This window comes from Betta splendens, chromosome 5, assembly GCF_900634795.4.
Source record: "Betta splendens chromosome 5, fBetSpl5.4, whole genome shotgun sequence".
NCBI classification, from domain to species: domain Eukaryota; kingdom Metazoa; phylum Chordata; class Actinopteri; order Anabantiformes; family Osphronemidae; genus Betta; species Betta splendens.
Window position 1 is genome coordinate 6,154,382 of NC_040885.2, and position 19,883 is coordinate 6,174,264.

General features: G+C 38.7%; 1 protein-coding gene across 16 annotated transcripts in view; it reads right to left on the reverse strand.

The window, feature by feature from the left end:
- The window catches only part of plekha6 (pleckstrin homology domain containing, family A member 6), an 80,254-nt gene that overhangs the window by 37,497 nt on the left and 22,874 nt on the right, over window positions 1-19,883 (reverse strand). For 8 of the 16 annotated variants that reach the window (XR_008694668.1, XM_029151826.3, XM_055508780.1 and 5 more), the window contains exons 2-7: window positions 16,659-16,742; window positions 15,402-15,513; window positions 13,673-13,777; window positions 13,499-13,571; window positions 5,521-5,621; window positions 2,982-3,160 (exon numbers count right to left, since the gene is read on the reverse strand). Coding sequence is in view for 15 of the 16 variants with exons in the window: in XM_055508780.1 (XP_055364755.1) it covers window positions 2,982-3,160; window positions 5,521-5,621; window positions 13,499-13,571; window positions 13,673-13,777; window positions 15,402-15,513; window positions 16,659-16,742 (654 nt within the window). In the remaining variant the exon portion in view is untranslated. Of the gene's footprint in view, window positions 1-668; window positions 713-2,981; window positions 3,161-3,598; window positions 5,398-5,480; window positions 5,622-5,993; window positions 6,115-13,498; window positions 13,572-13,672; window positions 13,778-15,401; window positions 15,514-16,658; window positions 16,743-19,883 lie in introns of those variants that run through there. The other 8 variants (XM_055508776.1, XM_055508783.1, XM_029151827.3 and 5 more) reach the window with 7 other exon arrangements.

The window sequence follows — 19,883 nt, forward strand, 5'->3', positions numbered from 1 at the left end:
CTGAACAGTGCCACAGACTGATCGACTCCATGCCAAAAAGAAGTCTTACAGCTAAATATTGAGTGCTGTACATGCTCATACTTTACATGTTTATACTTTCCAGTTGGCCAAGATTTCTAAAAATCCTTTCTTTGTATTGATAAGAAGTAATATTCATATTTTCTGAGATAATGAGTTTGCAGTTTTAGTTGTCAGTTATAATCATCACAATTAAAGAAATAAACATTTGAAATATGTCAGCATGTACAGTAATGAATGAATATGAAATGATTGGAATTAGTAAAGTAAATAAACTTTTTCATCATAATCTTATTATATGACCAGCACCTGTAAGTTTACTCACTGTGGCAAGAGCACTAGTAAAGACACTTTTATTTTGACTTTGTATTAAATATTTATTATTTGATTATTTGAATTTTAATAAATGCACTGGCATACGTGAACATATTTAACATAGTGGAGAGTAACCTATTTTTCCAATATAGATAGTAAATTGTAGGTTAAACTTGCTTCTAAGCAAACAACGGGATAGATCATTCTCCACCATAATAGGTGGATATTGTAAAGATGTTAAAAGAGAGACAGAGTAGTAAAGTAAATGTAGTAAGTGGGGACAGGACAGGAGGACTTTTTACAAATATATTCACAAAACATATAGATAAACATACTTGTGCCAATCTTGCATTTGTTCTTCCATTTATTATTCACTCATGCATTTTCTACTGTTGAGGACCTCACTGTTCCTGAAAGAGTCATTGTTAAGCTCCTACGTGCCTAAAGAAAATGAACAATACGGCCTGTATATAAGTCGCCATTTTGGTCATAGGGGATTCAAACAAAGGGTTTTAAACAAGTGTGCCTGAGCAAGGCACCCAGACTCCCAGCTGAGACTTGTGATAAACAGGGGTGGGGTGGACGTCGACCACCCTGAATGAACCTCACAGTGGGCCAGGCTGGACCAAATTTGCCTAGATAAAAGGTGCCACAACCGAAACACCGCTGTCATTTCCTTCTCTGTCTCGGGCATCCCGGAGCATCCTCTCTGCCCCTCCTTGCACGTTACTACAGAAAACAGGCCTAGTCACCCATCTGCTTGGAAGAAAACTGCAGACTGAACCAGCCTGTGCCACCCATCGTTGCTGCAGCTTGAAGTTTCGCTGTATGTATGCACTGAACGGCGACGCGTACATGGATCGAACCGCAACGTACAGACAAGCACATGCCACTGAAATTCACCACTAGGATCGGACCGGGTCGCGCAGTAAAACAGAAGCATACTTTACAGTTCGACCGGAGTAGTAGCTCAATTTAACATGTTGGTGCAGTTGGTTAGAGTGTGTTGTCAGTAAAATCTTACTTCTCTCTACTCAATTTTAATATATACATTTAATCAAAATTACATTAATTTTACATCCAATAATGAAAATCATATGCTATGGAATTAAAGTGTGATTCCTGTTTCAAGTGAGGTCGAGACATGTTAAAAGATTGATTCTGTAAACCTGTCAGTCTCTGTACTCGGAACTTGGAAAGTAGTTCGAGTGAGCGCCCTTGTCAAATAGCACATATTTGTGTAGCAGCACATAGTGCATGAACTGTGAGGACAGTACATGAAGTGTCAGCTATGAAAGTAGCGCTAACATTATATTGCAAGGAGGCTTCGTGAATAAACAAACGTTTCCTTAAAAAATTGTGAACGTTATTGTGGGCCCTTTGTTAAACCAGAAATAAACTGCAATTTAGTCTTATTTGTAACTATTTCATGGATAAATTTGTGCTAATAATATAATTATTAAGTGTCTGATATTCCCTCTGCCTCATTTTGAATGAAGGGAATTACGTGCACTTTCATTATTACTGACACTACTTTAATTGCTATACAACACACATATGCAGGCACACACGCCCAAAATACTTCGAGTAGACAAGGGGACTTTTGAAGAATTGAATAGTTCATTTATACAACAAAACAAAAACGTTCTGGCGAAGCGAGTGACGGTCTAACTGACTGGTTGTGTTTGGGAGAGAAGGAGAAATAACGGAGCGGAGTAGGTCGAGTCCCCACCGGCCGTGAAGCGGCGGGAACGGCCTCTTCACGGCCAACGGCCGACACTGTCATTTTCGATAAAAAAAACTTCCTGGTTAAATAATCTAAAATATAAATAAATAAATATAAGTTAGTTACAATAATTTGCCAGGGATATGAATAATTTCGGACTTGACTGTATATTACGCCTAACAGTATGTGATGATTGGCTTCATTTATTTAAATCGTTAATTGGACACAGACAGACTTGTGTGGTCAAATGTAGTGATTATTAACCACACAGCTTTTTTGTTGAATAAATATCAATGTCCGGTGTCCTAAAATCCTATATCATGGTTTAGTGGAAGTATCTTTTATATTTTTTAGATTACAGCATATCCTAAAATAGCTCAGGGTTTGTGCTAGTAAAGTGAGTTCAACTCTCATCCTTTGCCTTTCATGTCTGTGTTACCCATTCCTACCCATTCCTATTCCTTTTTATGGATCATACTATTTTCTTCAAATCACCCCAATGTGTGATGAATAGAGAAAACAGCATTGGTGTTTATGATAGTGTTATTTGAATCTTTATAGATGCTTCTTGTTATTATTATTATAATTATTGTTATTATCATTATTATTATTTTTTTTCTGTTGTTGTTTTGCTGCACTTGACTAGTCCAAATAACTGTATTCAGTATTCAGTTCTTTTAACATAAAATCCCCTATAGACTTGTGAATTATCTGTTTTCATTTTTGTAAATTGGATAAAAGTACATTTATGGATGTGAATTTGCAAATGTAAGTATTCTATAATGTTGTAAGTTACAGTGTTAGCTGTCATAATCACAGTTGCATACAGTATATTACTTGTCTATGTAAACCTTCTGGCCAAATAAACTCATGGCTGGCTCTGTGTATGTGCTGTACAGCTTTGGATGTGTGTGAACTGCACCTCTGTGTTGGATGAACATTGACCTCTGCGGCCTCCATCATGGCTCTGATCCAATCTTCTTGCTCCTCATGACTGTCTGCACTAAAGTAGTATGTCCTGGTCCCAGCATGCTCCGCCTGCATGCAAAACCCAGCAGTACCTGTCAAATGTTCATCCCTGTCCACTTCCTCCATCCACACCTGTAGGAGACAAAACACAAAAAGGCAGCATGTAACTAACACAGTCTCATCATTGCTCCTTAGTAATGGCATTGTTCTCTCAGAAATAATTCAGAAACACTCAAGAGACTTTTAACAATTACAGTTTGATAGTTCTTTTTCCTTGGCTCTGTTTGTCTAACTCAGTATACAATAATTTCAATCTACTGTATACATTCATACATACATTTGCATTTCGATTGTATGAATATAGCAGAGAACATAGAACATCTCTATACCACAAAAAAACTAGGTGCACTGATGGTGGTTGCATGTTGTCATCAAAAGAACAAATCATACAGAATATGACAAAACTGTGATAATTTGCATAGACACAAAAACAATATGGTATCATACAACTCTTGCAGAAGGAGAAATATTTTTTAAATATGAATAGAAAAATATAAGCACTGTACCTACAATATGTATTTTGCACCACAACAGGAAACAGCAAGGGCCAGCAGACCTCACAGGGATGGATGGAAGAGGAACAGAGAAAAGAAGGTGGAAGGGGTAGGTTAACTGTGTCAACAGTCACATGTGACTGGTATTAGTGTTGTTGGTGATGTTGGTTTCTAGTGATTTCTGTCATATTCACTATAAAGGGACGAAGTCTGTTTTTAAAACAAAATGAATAAAAATAAATACAGTGGTTATATAGTAATCATTCCAGAAATCCTGTAAACAATTTTATATACCACAAGATAGAATTACAAGCAAAGACTATCCTTACCAAGGTCGAATCTGGATAACTCTTTCTGCAAAACTACACATAAATCCCTGCATTTCTCAGGGCCTTCACTGGGTCCTCAGTTAGAAAACACTGTCATTCAAAATTCTCCAATCAGTCACCACAACTTGAGCTCGATTAGCGAGCTATTACCAAGCTGAAAACACATATCAAAATTTAACACACATCAATCAGATTCAGATAAAAGGGCCTGAATCACTTCCTTGAATTATAGAACAATGGATCCACTAAAAATGTAATGATAGGTTGAAGAGGAAAAGAGGTGAGGGACAGGAAGGGCAAGGAGACAGACAGTCTGAGATAAAATTCCAGCCAGTGTAGCTGTAGCTGTACTGTAGTAGACTATGAGGGAGGCTGGGCAAACACATTTGAGTGGCTTCACCTTTGCCTCCATCATCAGAACCTTCAGGGAGGTAAACTGGTCAGTGTCCTTAAAGTGAGGCTACACTGTACAGCAACATTAGAGTGCAGACATTGTGGTACTCTAGTGTTACTGTAGAGCGGCTTCACTAGGTTGTTGATTGGGATAATGTCAGCTTCCTTCCTGACTGGTTTACCAACAACCTGAGCCTTTCTAAAATCTTTCTGCTAGTGGGCATGGCAGTGGAAAGTGCATTGTGTTCTTTGGGTTTGTGTGACAACACGGGGAGCCAGATTTAAAAGCAAGCACGCTGGCAAAAAGTTGAAATTGGAGACGGCGAACCTGAATGCATACTTTGTAAAATGAAAATATGTGTCAACCTCCACTAAAAATTATTATCTAAAGTGTTATAATGTCAAGACCTAAAGGTCTGATTAAAATGTTAAACAGTAGTGACTGTGTACTTTTTTAAATAGAAGACTGCATTAAAATAAGGCTTTTATTAAAACACGGAATAAAGCAATGCTTAGAAACACACAAACCATTTATAATTGATAAAATATCTGCTAAAATATAATATATAATAATAAATTAGGAGCCGATTGAGAGCCACAGCCAGAATAGCCAAATCTGTGAAAGAGCCGAACTTCCCATCACTAAGTCTGACAGACAGAAATCATACAGCTACAGTAAAAGCTCATATTTTCTGAGATACTGGGTGGGGGGTTAACCCCTACCCTAACCCTTGAAATATTTTAGTTTGTGTGTAATGAAGTTTCCCTTTTTGAATGGAATTAGTGAAATAAATCAACTTTTTGATGACATTGTAATTATGACCAGCACCTGTATATTCGCTGACAATGATGCACATTGGGTTTCTGAGAGAAACTCAGCCTGAACGCATTTTTAAAATTGTATGGGCAAAAATTGCTTTTGTATCAATTTTTTATTTTAAATTAGGTTATTTTGATCATTGTAATAAACAAAATTATACGAAGAAAAAAAAAAACTTATATACAATATTTTTTCTTACTATCGTATTTTCTATCGTATGTTGGCATTGTAATTACACATATGCATCAGTGAATCAGGAATATTTCTTACAAGAGAACACAGAACCAAATTTTTTTCCTGAATACAGTAAGTATGAAAGTAAGTAAGTAAGTATCTACTGTATGAAATATACACACCTGCCAGCACCCTCCAATCCTCTATCCTGAGGTCACTAACCTTAATGGCAAACTTGCGGGTTATATGGTCCGAAGGTTCAACTCCAGCTATCTTGAAACTGAGCAGTGGCAAACTCCCTAATATTGTGTCCTCCTTTTCATCTGTGAACACAAAAATGGTTGCACTGAATTACTGAAACACAGTCTGGTGCATGGTCACAAATACTGTCTGAAAAATTAAAAGAAATTAGAGCCTGAGGTTCACTTAACCTGTATTGGAAAAAAGAAGAAAATATGTTTAGACTCTAAACACAAAAATGTAGCTGTCCTCCTAGTGCACTCTGCTGCTATGCTAATAGCTTCTCAGAATGGATTCCATTAGGTGATAACTGGTGGTAATGACTCGCACACTGACATACCAAAATCCAGGACTGATAAGTAATAGTAGTGTAGTAGGAGAGCACCGAGGCTACATACTGTAAATAATATATGTAGGTAGGAAAAGACATACACATGAACACCGTGTGCACTCACCAGTGATTTCCTGAACATACCTCTACCGCTCGCTGACAGACTATATTTATGGGAGTGTGCTTGAAAGAGGGAGCAAAGGAAGAAAGACAGAAATCTGAGAGAGGGGGAAGGGCTTGTGCAATCATACAATATGCTGATTCCTGTGTGTGTGTGTGTGTGTGTGTGTGTGTGTGTGTGTGTGTGTGTGTGTGTGTGTGTGTGTGTGTGTGTGTGTGTGTGTTTGCGCAAGATAATGATCAGCCTATGTGACTCAGTGTTACAAGAATTTTGGCCTTCAGCCAACTCTACCTGCTGTTTGTCTGTACCAAAAAGACTTCAGCCACACACAAGCACACAACTGAAAAGCAAGTAAACAGACCATACTCTCTCTGTGTGCCTAGTGTCAACCAACCCAGTAAAGAATTGATGTCTACATTTGTAAACCTTTTGATATTATAATATATAACATACTTTTTTCTCATCTCTCTCTCAAAACAATTTCATTAAAACACTACTACCTGGCCAGTACTAGTACATAGTAGGGGAGGATCCAGTCCATAAATGAACTGCACAGAAAATACAAGGTGCAGACACTATAATAAACACATAACAATATATTAGCAAACTCATAATAAATTGTGTATGCAGGATAAAATGCTATTTTTAGAACACTACCACTAACAAACAGAAACCCTGAACTCAAAATCACTGCAATAGCAGGACAACAACTCAGACACAGATTAGCAGTTTAATACAAAACACACAAACAGACCACAGACGGTTTAACAGCACAGGGCAAAATACATGAAAAAACAAACCTAGACAAGAAACAGACCCACAATACACATACATAAAGACAGGTGTAGGTGACAACAGTCATTATAAGAACAGGAAGCAAACCAGAAGTGACATCACAAACACAGAGGCCGGAGGGACAAGTCATACCAGCATGTGTGCTATTAGTGTAAGTTTCTCACCACCCATAGGTCTTTATGATGTAGTACATGCTATACAGTATGTGTTGTGAATGGTCGATAGTCAGGACACCAATAAGTGCTACCACTGGAACAAATACATCTAAAGAACAACAATGAAAAGCAAACTATCAAATTCTATGACTAATGGGAACCCAATAATAAACCCTGTACAATAAATGATCCCACATACTTTATCTATAGTATATTGTATAAATAAACAGGAACTGCCATACTTATTAGCACTAACTGCTACTCTGTGGTTGGGCAGGGGTGAATGCAGTGACCAGTGCCTTGTGTTACAAACTTGTGTGACAAAAACTCACTAAGAAGATGGCTGCTTGATGCCACAAGGTAAACTGGAATTGTCACAGTCTTTGGTCCTGCTCCTTGTTTTATTTTGTAGTCCTTCCTTTCGGTAATGTCTGTGTCTTTTCTCGGGTTTTATTTTGAAGGACTCACTGTCACGTCTTGGTTTCACTTCCGCTTTTATGTTGAAAGGACTTCCTGTTCATGTCGTGTCACAGCTGTTCCCCGTTTTCTACCGGTCATTAGCCACACCTGCATGCCATCATTAATCAGTTCAGTACATTTAAGCACCACCTCTCACTCTAGCACTTCGCCAGATTGTTAGATCGTGTTTGCGTGTTATTCCACCACCTTCCAGCGTCTTCATGTTTCGCCTAGCCTTGTGTACCGAACCTTGTTCCAGACCACCGTGATCATCGTCTGCCTAATTCTTGTCTGCCGTGAGTTCTGATGTTGCCTGATACCTTGTCTGCCGTGAGTTCTGATCTTGCCTGATACCAACCCTGCTTGCCTGCCCGACCACGATTTACGCCTGACGGAACGGTATTGTAACCCAGCCTCTTGTGTGTATGGACTTTGCCTGTCTCTGACGCCGAGCCTGCCTGATCCTGTGCATAGTGCCGAATGAACTGTCCGTGTATGACCCTGCCTGATCCAGACTTTGAGTTGGAATAAAACCTTTTTTTATATAATCCCAGTTTGTCCGTGCCGTGCATGTGGGTCCGCTGCCTTTGACGTTCTGACAGGAATCCTTTGTTGGGGATCTCAAGTACAAAAATAAAATAAAATATGTCAAAAATAATTATTATTAGGATGCCAGATGTTCAATCAAAGAAACCTAATGTGGCCTGCATGGAAAGCCTGGAGGCTGATTTGTAGACTGTTTCATTCAAACAACAAGGCTCAGGAAATGCTTCCCAGACCCAGGAGCCAGCGCCTAGACGCTACCTGAGAGCACAACTGATTAGATATAACAACAGGATAACTCTGAGATAATAAGTTGCTTGATCTGAAGGTTAGGCTCTCTTTTTTCAAATTCCTGAGATCTTAGAATGATGATGAAGGCTGATGAACCACCTGAAGGACATCACAGAGCCCCTGCTGGACCCCCTGCAGTTTGCCTATTCAATCCAAGATGGGGCCTGTGTGTGGCTTGTCGTCTGTCTTTCCAAACTTTATGTTTGTGCTGTTGTTGTTTTTTTATTTTTTTAAAAATGTCAACTCTCTGCCTGTGTACAGTTGTCAGTCTCTACTGGATCTCAGGCTGCCTGAAAACAGTGTGCGGATTACACAAGATGATTTTAAAATGTTGCCCCCATTACTATCAGAAATACCAGCGCACCTAGGATACCACAACGAAAGAAACGTTACCGCTTTTACAGCCCGGCTACCTGCCCACTCCTCACCTAGTCAACGTGGAGTGACTCTGTGGAACCTGCAACCCCTCAAACGGACTCCTTGATTAGTAAATGACCTGGCTCCAATCAGGTTTTGCCTGGCTAATGCCACCTTTTATTTTTACAATTTCTTTTTAGTGGTTTGGATTTTTTTTGTGACTGAGATATGGGCAAATGCTGGTGAGTCCAGTGTCCTTGCCTCCTTACTGGTTTTAACTCACCCTACATGTCAGGCCGAGGCGGAGGATTAGCCGCTATGGCCTAAACAGCTCTCACTGTCCACCTCTTTATCCAGCTTCAATGTTTGCTTTTGAGCTCACCTGTTCTCTCTGCAATGATCTACAGACCACCAAAATATAATAAGGATTTTATAGATGAATTCACTGACTTCCTGGCTGAAGTCGTGCCAAAATATGACAGTGTCCTTTCAGTTGGTGATTTTAATATCATGTGTTGTCAAGACAAACCCATAGTTTGACTTTGCATGGCCGCTTGAAGGTTTGTGATGTTGTTTTCTAACACCATATGCCTGCGGTTTTTAACGTTTCTATGCCTTGTAGCACTGTTAAAAGTCACACTCCTGCTCACCTCTGTGTTTTTAACTTAGTTTTCCGTTATCCATGAGTTCTTCGTGGGAAATTCTACTGACGTGTTCAGCACCATCTTTCAGTCCACCTGCCAGGTAATGGATGGCTCCACTTAAAATCAGACGAGGCAATCCAAAGCCAAATTCCAGATCTGGCTAAATGATGATACTTGTGCTGTGAGCCTGCCTCACTGTCACAGAGCTGACCGCAGGTGGAAAAAGGACAAACTGCAAGTGTCAAATGCTTATAGACTCTTTCCATGTCTGAGTCCACAGTAAAAAATGCTAAAAGGAAACAGTGACGCTATTATTTGTTAATGTCACAAACCCCGTGTGCTTTTCCAGTCTATTGGCAAACCCTTTAATGCTCATCAGACTAAAGTTGTGAAAACTTTAACTTTTTTCATTAAAAAATCTGGTCTCGATACACTTCACTTGGAGGCCAATCTCCAGATTACCTTTTTCTAATCAATTTTTAGAGAAAATTGTTCGTAGTCAGTTAACAGCATTTTTAAATGAGCACAATCTATTGGATATTTTTTAATCTGGTTTTAAAACAAACCACAATACAGAATTTTACCTTCTGTGGGCTTTTACTGTAATTACATTCTCCTAACGTCTGACTCTGGTGACTGTGTGGTTCTTGTTCTTGATTTAACTGCTGCATTAGTGGATTGTGATATCTTGATTTTCCGCTTGGAACACAGGGTTGGTATAAAAGGCCCAGCTCTGAGTTGGTTTATGTCCTACCTAAAGGACAGAACTTTCTTTGTCCATCTGGGAGATTTCAAATATTCCTCTGCTCCTCTGTCCTGGGAGCTGCTCACGTCTCTGCTTAGGTTCTATCCTCAAAAAATATGGCATGTCTCTTCACTGCGTTGTTGATGACTGCCAGATCTATGTCCCTCTTAGTAAGAGAGATAGTTACATTTCTAAGATTCCAAGACTGAGGTAATGGTGCTGGGAACCAACTCAGGGCTGTTGCCCCTGTAGACTTGGGTCCATTGGCTGAATTTCCGATTTAGCTGAATTTCCAATTTGGCCTGCAACTCGGGTTTTAACACCATACTTAAAGACCTCCTTTTGCCCAAGCTTACTCAGCTCTCTGTGCCAACCACGATTGCACCTCCACAGACATGTCTGTCAAACTCCTGAAGTTTTCAGACAACACCACGGTCATTGGGCTTATCCAAGATGGTGATGAATCAGAACAGGACAGTGGAGATGGTAGTGGAAGTACTCTCCATCACCCCCTCATCTCAACATCACAGATGACATTGTGGCTACTGTGGAGTGACTCAGATTCTTAGGCTGCATTATGTCTCAGGCCCTGAAGTGGGTTTCACATTGACTCTATCGCAAAAAAAGCCCAACAAAAGGTTGTATTTCCTCCGTCAACTGAGGACGTTCAACTTCCCACAGGAAATACTGATTCTTTTCTATTCTTTAGTTATTGAACCTGTTCTGTACACTTCGATAATGGTCTGGTTGGCTTAGCTAAATCAGACGTATGAAGACTATTTGTAAATTGGACAGTTCGTAAGGCAGAGAGGATTATTGGCACTCCTCTGCCCAATCTTCATCCTGGACCTATACTGTACATGTCCAGGATGTAGAAAACAAACAGTCAAGGAAAATCATGTCTGACTCCACACACCTTGGGGACAGGGTTTTAGCTGTTTCGGCACTTCAGGGCACTGAAACAAAGGACTTCCAGGCACAAATCTAGTTTCTACACTGCAGGGGCGTGTCCTCTTCCCACTTGTGCATCTGAAACTCTTGAAGTATGCAAACGACATGACTGTCATTGGGCTGATCCAGGATGGTAGTGAGTCTGCATACATGTGGTGGAGCAGCTGGCCCAATGCTGTAGTCAGAACCTGTTGGAGCTCTGAGACAGTTCAGGAAGTTCTGAGTTATGAGAACTATGAGTCCTGAGCATCTATCCAAAACAACAGTTAGTTATACCTTTCAGACTAAATAAAACCAGTTTCCAGTCATTGTCCAGCCTGTCCAAATCTGTCACATATGTCCACCAGAGAGCAGGTGTCGGTGCGGACATATCTGTGCCTAGCAAGACTGTGGTCAATGAGGTGTCATTTTACTTGTTAGAAGCTATGCAACTGGTCTAAAAACACCAACCCAGGATTGACAGGACTCCAAGTCAGTGAGGGTCACTAATGCAGGGGGCGCTGATTGTCATCAGTTATTGTTATGATTTTTGTTTTTTCCTGAGGTTGTGTCCTGGTCTGCTCTGGTTTCCTCCTGTTTCACTTTCCAGTCACATGATTCTTCAGCTGTTGTCAATCAGTAATCAGTCAGGCATTTAAACCCCAGTACTCACTAACTCGCTGCCAGATTGTCGATCATGTTTCCAGTATTAGATCCCCAGCGTCCAGGCTTTTGGTAAACCAGTCCTGAATCTTATTTAGTGTGAGAGCTGAGCAGCTCACTATTGATATCTTCGGTCTTTATTCTTCTACTTCTTATTATTTGACCCGTTTTTTGGTCGGCTTCATCGTCTCAACGCTACAACATCAAACGCCGGGGGCTGTTACTTTTCACGTTTTCAGCTTTTCAACTTTTTATGTTATTCAACTTTTTTCATCGTTTTTTTATAATGGTCGTCTATGGAAATCATCGTTCAACTTTTTGTCAACTTGCCTCTTTTCATCAGCGTCTGTAATCGTCATACTTTAGCGTAGAAACGTCATTTCAACTTCAAAAGCGTTGATCATCGTTTAACCTTCTCTGTGTAAATCAGGGTCCTCGTATCTTCCATACTTTTCAACTTGTCAGCATTTAAATATTGTGTGTTTTTTGTTACATTTTCAGTTTTTTCCATTAGTGTGTATTGCGTCAGCTAGAGTATGTGATGTCACAGCTACAGTGAGAAGGTGCGCTTTTTAAAGACAGAACTTCTGTATTTAACTCGTAACTACAGCCACAATTTTCACTCTATCAACGTAATTATTTTAGTAAATCGTAGATCGTAAATCATACTTGTCTTCTTTCTAATGATGTGTCTGGCGATACCCTCAGACCTATAATTTAGTCGCTATTGACCTCAAAGCGCAGAGAGATCCTGAATTCTTCCCATAGACTCTAATGATAATTTTTGGAGGCGTCTGGGGAGAAAAACAAGAGTAGACATATTTTGAAATTGCGACTGTGACTACAAGCTTTCGTCCTCAAACATAAAATTAACTCCACATGTTCAGGGAAGCCTTGGGATTCATAACATAAAAATATTTTTGTAATAACTATTATGGTTATGCTGGAATAAGGCTATTTATCTAGGGTGAAAGTCTGCTTTCACAGAGCAGAGTGAGCCTGATTTTCCCACCTTTCGTCTCCATGGCGACAGCGCAGCTGCAGATTTGCTGCTTATCTGCTTATGCTCAGTGTAGACAGCAGTTCCATGCTTATTACTGATTAATCAACTACACTATTGGATTGTGTAGTAATTAGGCACACACTTCCTCTTAATCCTTTCAAAATGAAAGCACCAAGCCAAATAATTAGCTTTAATACCAACATTTTTGCTTTTAGATGGGTAATTATGACTATTTAAAGAAAGATTAACAGTTTAGTAATTACCCACACATGCTTCCTCTACATCCTTTCAAAATAAAAGCACCAATGCCAATTATTAGCTTAAACTGCACTGTTTTTGCCTTTGAATGGTAAATTTAGACCAGTTTTTAAACTATTACACAGATAAGGATTTTTATAATCGTTGACATCTTTTCACCTTGGTCAACTTTAGAATCCTTGTTATGACTTTAATCGCCATCTTTTGTCATCGCTTTAATCTTTGTCAACGTTTTCTTGTTTTCATTGTTTTCACCGTTTTGCCGTAGTCAACTGTTTGACGCCAGCAGCTTAATCAGCGTTTGGTATTGTTGCGGCAGCAGATCAGATCTCCCACATAATTTCCTGAGAAATTACTTTTTCTAGTTCACTGTAAAATGATGCTCCAGTAAAAATGAAGCAAAACAGATTTAAAAGTTTTTTAAAGATGCCACGCTTTTCAAACCCCAAGGGGTTGTATACTATATATATACATTACACTGAGCTATTCAAGCCAATAAATCAACTTAGAAGAAACTTATTCTTCTACTTACAAGGTCATAATTTCTCAAATTAAAAAGTGACATTTCTACTAAAGACCAACACACATGTAATTACAAAATGCTACCTTCTTACAAATTTTACTAAATCTAACAAATGAGAATATAAAGAAAATGAAACACAAACCTTTGTAATAAAAGAGACATCTGTCAGTGAGTACAAACCACCTCTTGTTCCACTTTTTCACTCCACTGCTGGTCTGTGGCAAATAATATCACATTATTAATTCACATTATTAATTTATCCAAATACATTGTTTCTTTATTCACATTAAGGCAGCTAAGAAACAGAAAGTTGTACCTGTTTGTACAGCCACCCACGTCTGGTGACCTCTGCTTTGGGATTTCTGCGCATAGAATTGGAACGCTTTCCAAATGTTGCTATTTTTTTGGGAGTCCGTGATGTCTGTCGCAATCAAATTATAAAAGAAGAATATTAAAGAGTAACATAAATAACAGTAGTTGAAGTCAATTGTATTTCCCAATTTAGTTTGGTCAAACAAATACAGTTGTAGAACCCACCAGCCCTCCCCCACTTCAAGTACCAATATAAAGACACAAAGGGTGAGGTAGTGTTGAAAATCACAGCTAATACAAATCACATTATTCATGAGCAGACCCACCAAGGCTGGAGAAAGGCATATGGGAGACATCAAATAACAGCAATGCCAAGTGGCTGGTGGACTTGAGAACACACCACAGCAACCTTCCTGAACAAGATCCCGTAGCCATCACAAAGGCAGACATCCAAGAAAAGTTATAATGAATTGTATTGCACCAGGTCCTGACATGATCCACGCCTACTGGTTAAAGAAGCTAACTCCACTCCATGAGTGCCTGGTGGCACAAATGAATAGCCTAATAGTGGATGGAACCCAACATGAATGGTTAACAAAAGGCCAAACAGTCCTGATCCTGAAGAACCCCCAGAACATAGCAGCCTCTGCACAACATGGAAGCTCCTGTCAGGCATCATAGCAGCCAAGATGAGCAGGCACATGAATCATTACATGAGCAGTGCCCAGAAAGGAATTGGTAGTAAAACCAATGGAGGAGCAAAACAGCTACTGTTAGACATAGCACTCACCTGAAACTGTAAGACCAGACCTGCCTGCACTTACTACATGAAAACCTATGACTGAATGCTTCACACATGGATCACGGGGATCAACAGGACTCTAAGTAAATGCTCTGTCGCCACTGCTGTTCTGCAAAGGCCCAAACCGCCTCAGCCAGATAATCGCCACCTCCTCTGTTTGAGACCAGGGGTCCATGGAGGGCCAGGAAGAAACACTCACAAACAGTTTAAAGCAGGGGTCTCAAACCGATTCCATTGAGGGCTGCCGTCCCTGCTGGTTTGTTAGATACGTTAGTTAGTTTTTCCAGCTCCTTATTGACTGAACACACTTGGTCAAGGTAATCAACAGAGAGAGTTAGAAAACCAGCAGGGACAGTAGCCCTCAACGGAATCAGTTTGAGACCCCTCATTGTGATTGTTTTGTCCTGGCCCTCCCTGGATCTGACACCCCAAAACCAAGGTCAGGGAGCTCTCCCCCTTTGTCTCTTTGACGTTTATTGCTCCTTTTCTCTGCTAGCGAGGCTCCAGTGTGGGTGGTAGTGGAAAAAAACATCTTCTATTATGGCTACATAGATGAGGTGATAATACGCAATTTGATTGGACCAGGGGGAGACAGTCCACCCAGCCAGGGGAAGGAAAAAAGGCAAAGGCAACTTAGGCATTTTGTGATCTTTGTATTACAGTATATATTTGTGGTGTATGTTCTGGTCTCCCCAGTGCTGGTTTGGGTTTTTGGTCTTTGGGTTGTTGATTGTGCATGTCAATGTTTTAATTTGCTTTCCCCATCATTATTTTTATTTTATCACAATAAATTACACAAAAGACAACTCTCTCATCAGCTTCTTTGTAAATTTCCACGACAATACACACACACACATAGATACCCTTTTTAATCTCCTTGTAACTCTTAGGCTCTTCTACTTGACATGAGAATGTGTATGTGTGGTCTCACCCGTACGTAAGGCTGGGTTTCTGGAGACAAGTCTGACACCATATATGCACTAGAGTGGATAATCTTGTCAGCAGCAGTATTCTCCTTCCCATTCATGGTGGAATGACAGTACCTGGACACAAGATTGTTTTACAGCTTGTCAGATGCATTCAATTAAATTGTACAAATGTCACTACTACATTGTAAAATTGTTTGTAGAGGCTTTCCCACTACAGAAGAAGCCATTGTTTACATTTACCTAACTATTACTGTACCTCTAGTGGCCACGAGTCTTTGTGTGCCTTTTGATGTTACAGTGTGGCTGTTTGAGTTATCTTTGATTTTTATGCTTCCTGTGCCTTTTGTTTAAAGGAGATCTCCATAACTGCCTTCTTTTGCCAGTGGAATGTAGCTGAAATAATTGTATGTATTTAATGTCAATTAAAATCACTTAATTAATTTGTATTATAGTACTTCATATTATCATTACATAAAAAGCACAAAATGACCAAATACTGTGAAAGTAGAGGTCAGGTTTGGGAATCAGACACCTCTTTATTTGCAAGACTACTGGCTAAAACATTTCCATTTTGATAAAGCAAAAGTTAGCGCTGGCTTAGGTTACTCCTAGTAATACAGCTATAGTATTAGACTGCTTAGACTTCTTTGATACATTGAGCTCTCTCTTTTACAGGTATTGAAACTTCAGAGCCTGAGCCTGTTTCTGCTGGAGATTTATTTAGCACACAGCACACGTAAGACTGAATCATGTGCAATATAAAGAGATTAAAAGAGTTTTTTAAATGTGATTTTTAATAGTACAATCACTGATAAAAGAATTTTGACCTCCTATGCAAACTATATTGTCTTTAAAAAAAACAAAAGAGTGCTACAGCTCTGACTGCTGTAAATGAATGAATGACTTGAAATGATTTGTTCACTTTATTGTTTGAGAGTTAGATTCGAGTCAGGTAAAAGAATCAAACTTTCCATCTCTAGAATCTACTGGAAACAGCAATTTGATCCACTCTATGTGTAACATGATATGGTAGAGGTACAAGTTTTCATTAAGATGAGAAACAAAGTGGTGGCATTTTGCCCTCACCCTCACACCATGTCTGTTTATTTCGTAACAAATAAGAAAGACACACGGAGAGGTCAGTCCTCTCCCAGTCCTTACTATGCAAATACTGAACAAACACACACACGAATCCAGCAACACTTGTGTTTGTATTGTGAGTAACAGCATTGCTAGTCTAATTTGTTCAGATTACTTACTGTATATAAGGAACTATGGACGGAGGTGCCTCCAACTGGATTAGGCTCACTGCTGGTCCAGATGGTCCACTGAAGCCATGTTGACTGAAAAATCAAAAAAGGCAGATCCAACATAATTAAAGCTAATTTAATACAGTTTACTACACTTCAGGATTAAATTCATTTTTCAATTCATTTCATTTTTTTAACTTTTTTAATTTTTTTAAACTTCCAGTATTCCAAAATGTGATTATAACTAAACTGAAATTGGAAATTCAGTTGGTAATTCCACTTTGCCTTATTATGAATAGATTTTTTAATGAGTTTACAGTATAGAGAATGAATGAGACGTTATAAACAGAAACCATTAAAAATGCTTTGTTGGCATGAACATACAGTGTGCCTTCTGGGGCAATACACAATGGGAAATAAAAAAAACAGCATTTCACAAAACACAATGACAGAAAAGAAAGGTACCACAGATTCTGCTTGCAGGGAGAAACAGAAAATCTAAACTATAGATTGACTTGCTTCTGACCAATCAGAAACAAGAGTTGGTCCCTACCTTTTCCAAAATGTTCAAATGTCATTGTGTTTAGCGAAATGTTTTAGCATTTTGGTTTTGTCTATTTTGTCGCCTTGCTTTAAAATATGTTGTGAAATACAGCTGGACCCCTTTTCCTGTATACAGTCTTGTATACAGTCTATACAGTAAATAAAACAACACTGTTTTTTAGATATAATGAGTAAAATAAATTAATTGAAAGGATCACTCACTGTGGTAGTAAAATATATTTTTTTTATTTCTCTATGTACAGTATGAATTACAAACATACAAAACTAAATGCAGTTTTTGTATTGGAGGTCTTGAAGGCAATTATTAAAAAAAAAAACTTTCCCTTTGTTTATTTATTAATTATAAGTAAAACAAAAAGACATATAGACTTGCATCCAGGTAGTTTTCAGTTTCCATAGTTTTCTTTGGACACAAAATGAAGTGATTGCCAGAATTTAATGAACATCAAAACGATTTCCCTTAAAAAATAACATATAAACAAAGTAACAATAAGTTAATTAAATGTGATTTATTGAATATCAGATCTCTCTCATCTAAATCCCTGTTAGTAAACGACGTGATACGTGACCATCACAGATCTGTTGTCTTACTGAAACATGGCTGCAGCAGGATCAATATGTTAGTTTAAATGAGTTTCTGGTCTTATTTTGGTATTTCCTGTTTTCTCGCTTTTGACGCTGTTGCCAGATTCAAGCAGATGATTTTGTCATCTTTTGCCTTATTGTCTTGTAGCTACACAGAGAACAGTCACCTTAATCCTCATAAAGAGGTTTATTGTCCTGTAGATGATGCTGCAGCTTCTCTATGGAGACTTGAAACCGCCATAATCAAATATAAAGGAAAAAGAAAATAAATGTACTAATTTTTAAATTATGAATATACTGTGCAAATATATAAAACTTTGGAAAAAGAAATGTATAAATGCTTATATTTTTAGTAAAATATTTATTAATGTTTTTCTATTTTTTTTAAAGAAAGATTTATGCATTTAGCTTTTCCCTTTTTTCAAGCCGTTGGTGGTTTCGGTTCTCCATACTTCTCTGCATACAATGTTAGACACGATTTCAATGTTAGACACGTTCTTCAATGCATAACATGGAAGAACAGTCTAATCAAACAGTCTTAATTGAGGAAAATAAAAACTACCCTAAGTTTCTTTTCAGCACTACAGACAGGCTGAGTATACAGTCATATAGTAGGTAAGACCTCTGTCTTACTTAGAGAGATTTTCTGCACAAATCTCATAGAGTATAGTCATATAGTAGCATCGGAAATAAAGGAACAGCAGTGGGATGGTTTAAATCCTATTTGTTGAACGGATCCCAGTTTGTTAATGTTAATTATAAATATTCACAAGGATTAGCTTTGGAGTTATGTGCTTAGTCCAATACTGTTCAGTCTATATGTGTCCCATCTACAGTAGATAATAAAAATAGGAAGCATTCTATAGATTTTATACATTTAGTAAAACCAAATTCAGATAAAACTAAGGTTCTTATCGTTGGGCCTAAAAATCACAGAGAGACACTATTGAATCACATAGCTACAGAGTCTAGTTTGAGGAACCTTATTTTCATCTTTGACCAGGGTCTCTCTGTCACATCATATATTAAACAAACCTAGTTTCATCTTAGCTATATAGCTAAAATCAGAACCATCCTCTCCCAGAGCGATGTAGAGAAACTGATCCATGCATTTGTTGCCTCTAGGCTGGACTACTGTAACTCCTTACTCATAGAATCTCACTACTAAGGGACGTACACCTTTACATATACCCCTAACTACGGCTGGGTGTTCACTTGTCCGCCACGCTCCAGCTGGCACCCTGCCAAGAGCCGCTTTTGTTACGTAAAGAGGGCCATCACCGACGCTCTCTGTGGGGTGGGACGCCTGGGCTCGCTGACCCTGCTGCTGCCTGCAACTGCGGTCAAGTGAGCCGTCGTTCGTTCATCCGTCGTTCAGCCAGCCGCGCTTCAAAAACGTCTTGCGCCCGTATTACGCGCTTTACAGCAGAGCACAAAACACGCTCGTCGCGACTTCCTCTTTTCATAGCGAGACGTCGGTCTGTTCAAAATATGGAAAACTACGAAACAAAATATTGCATATATAGAAAAACTGTCGCCTAATAAAGATCTGTGTACTTTTACTGTAAAATTAAGCATTTATTAGTATTTAAAAATACCATGTCATACTGTAAAACTTTTATAATTAATAACTTAACATTGGTGCATAGTTCCAGGCTCAGACCACTTTCCCCCTGATCTACTAGAGGTGTACTATCACCACACAAAAATCTGTGTATTTTTACTGTATAGTTTAGGATTTATTAGTATTCAAAACTACCAATTTATTCTGTAACTGTACGGGCCGTATAGTCAACTTTAATGATCAATAACTTAATTTTGTTGTATAGTTCCACGCCCAGACCACTTTCCCCTTGTTCTACTAGTGATGTACTATCACCACACAAATATTCATGTATTTTTACTGTACAGTTTAGGATTTAGCAGTAATAGAAAGTACTATGTCATACTGTAATACAGTCAACTTTGATGATTAATAACTTGACTTGGTGCATAGTTCCAGGCCCAGATTATGTGACTTTTCATATAAAAAACTGTGAGTGAGGCTAAGCACACACACATTAAATCCTTTTATTACCATCTGTT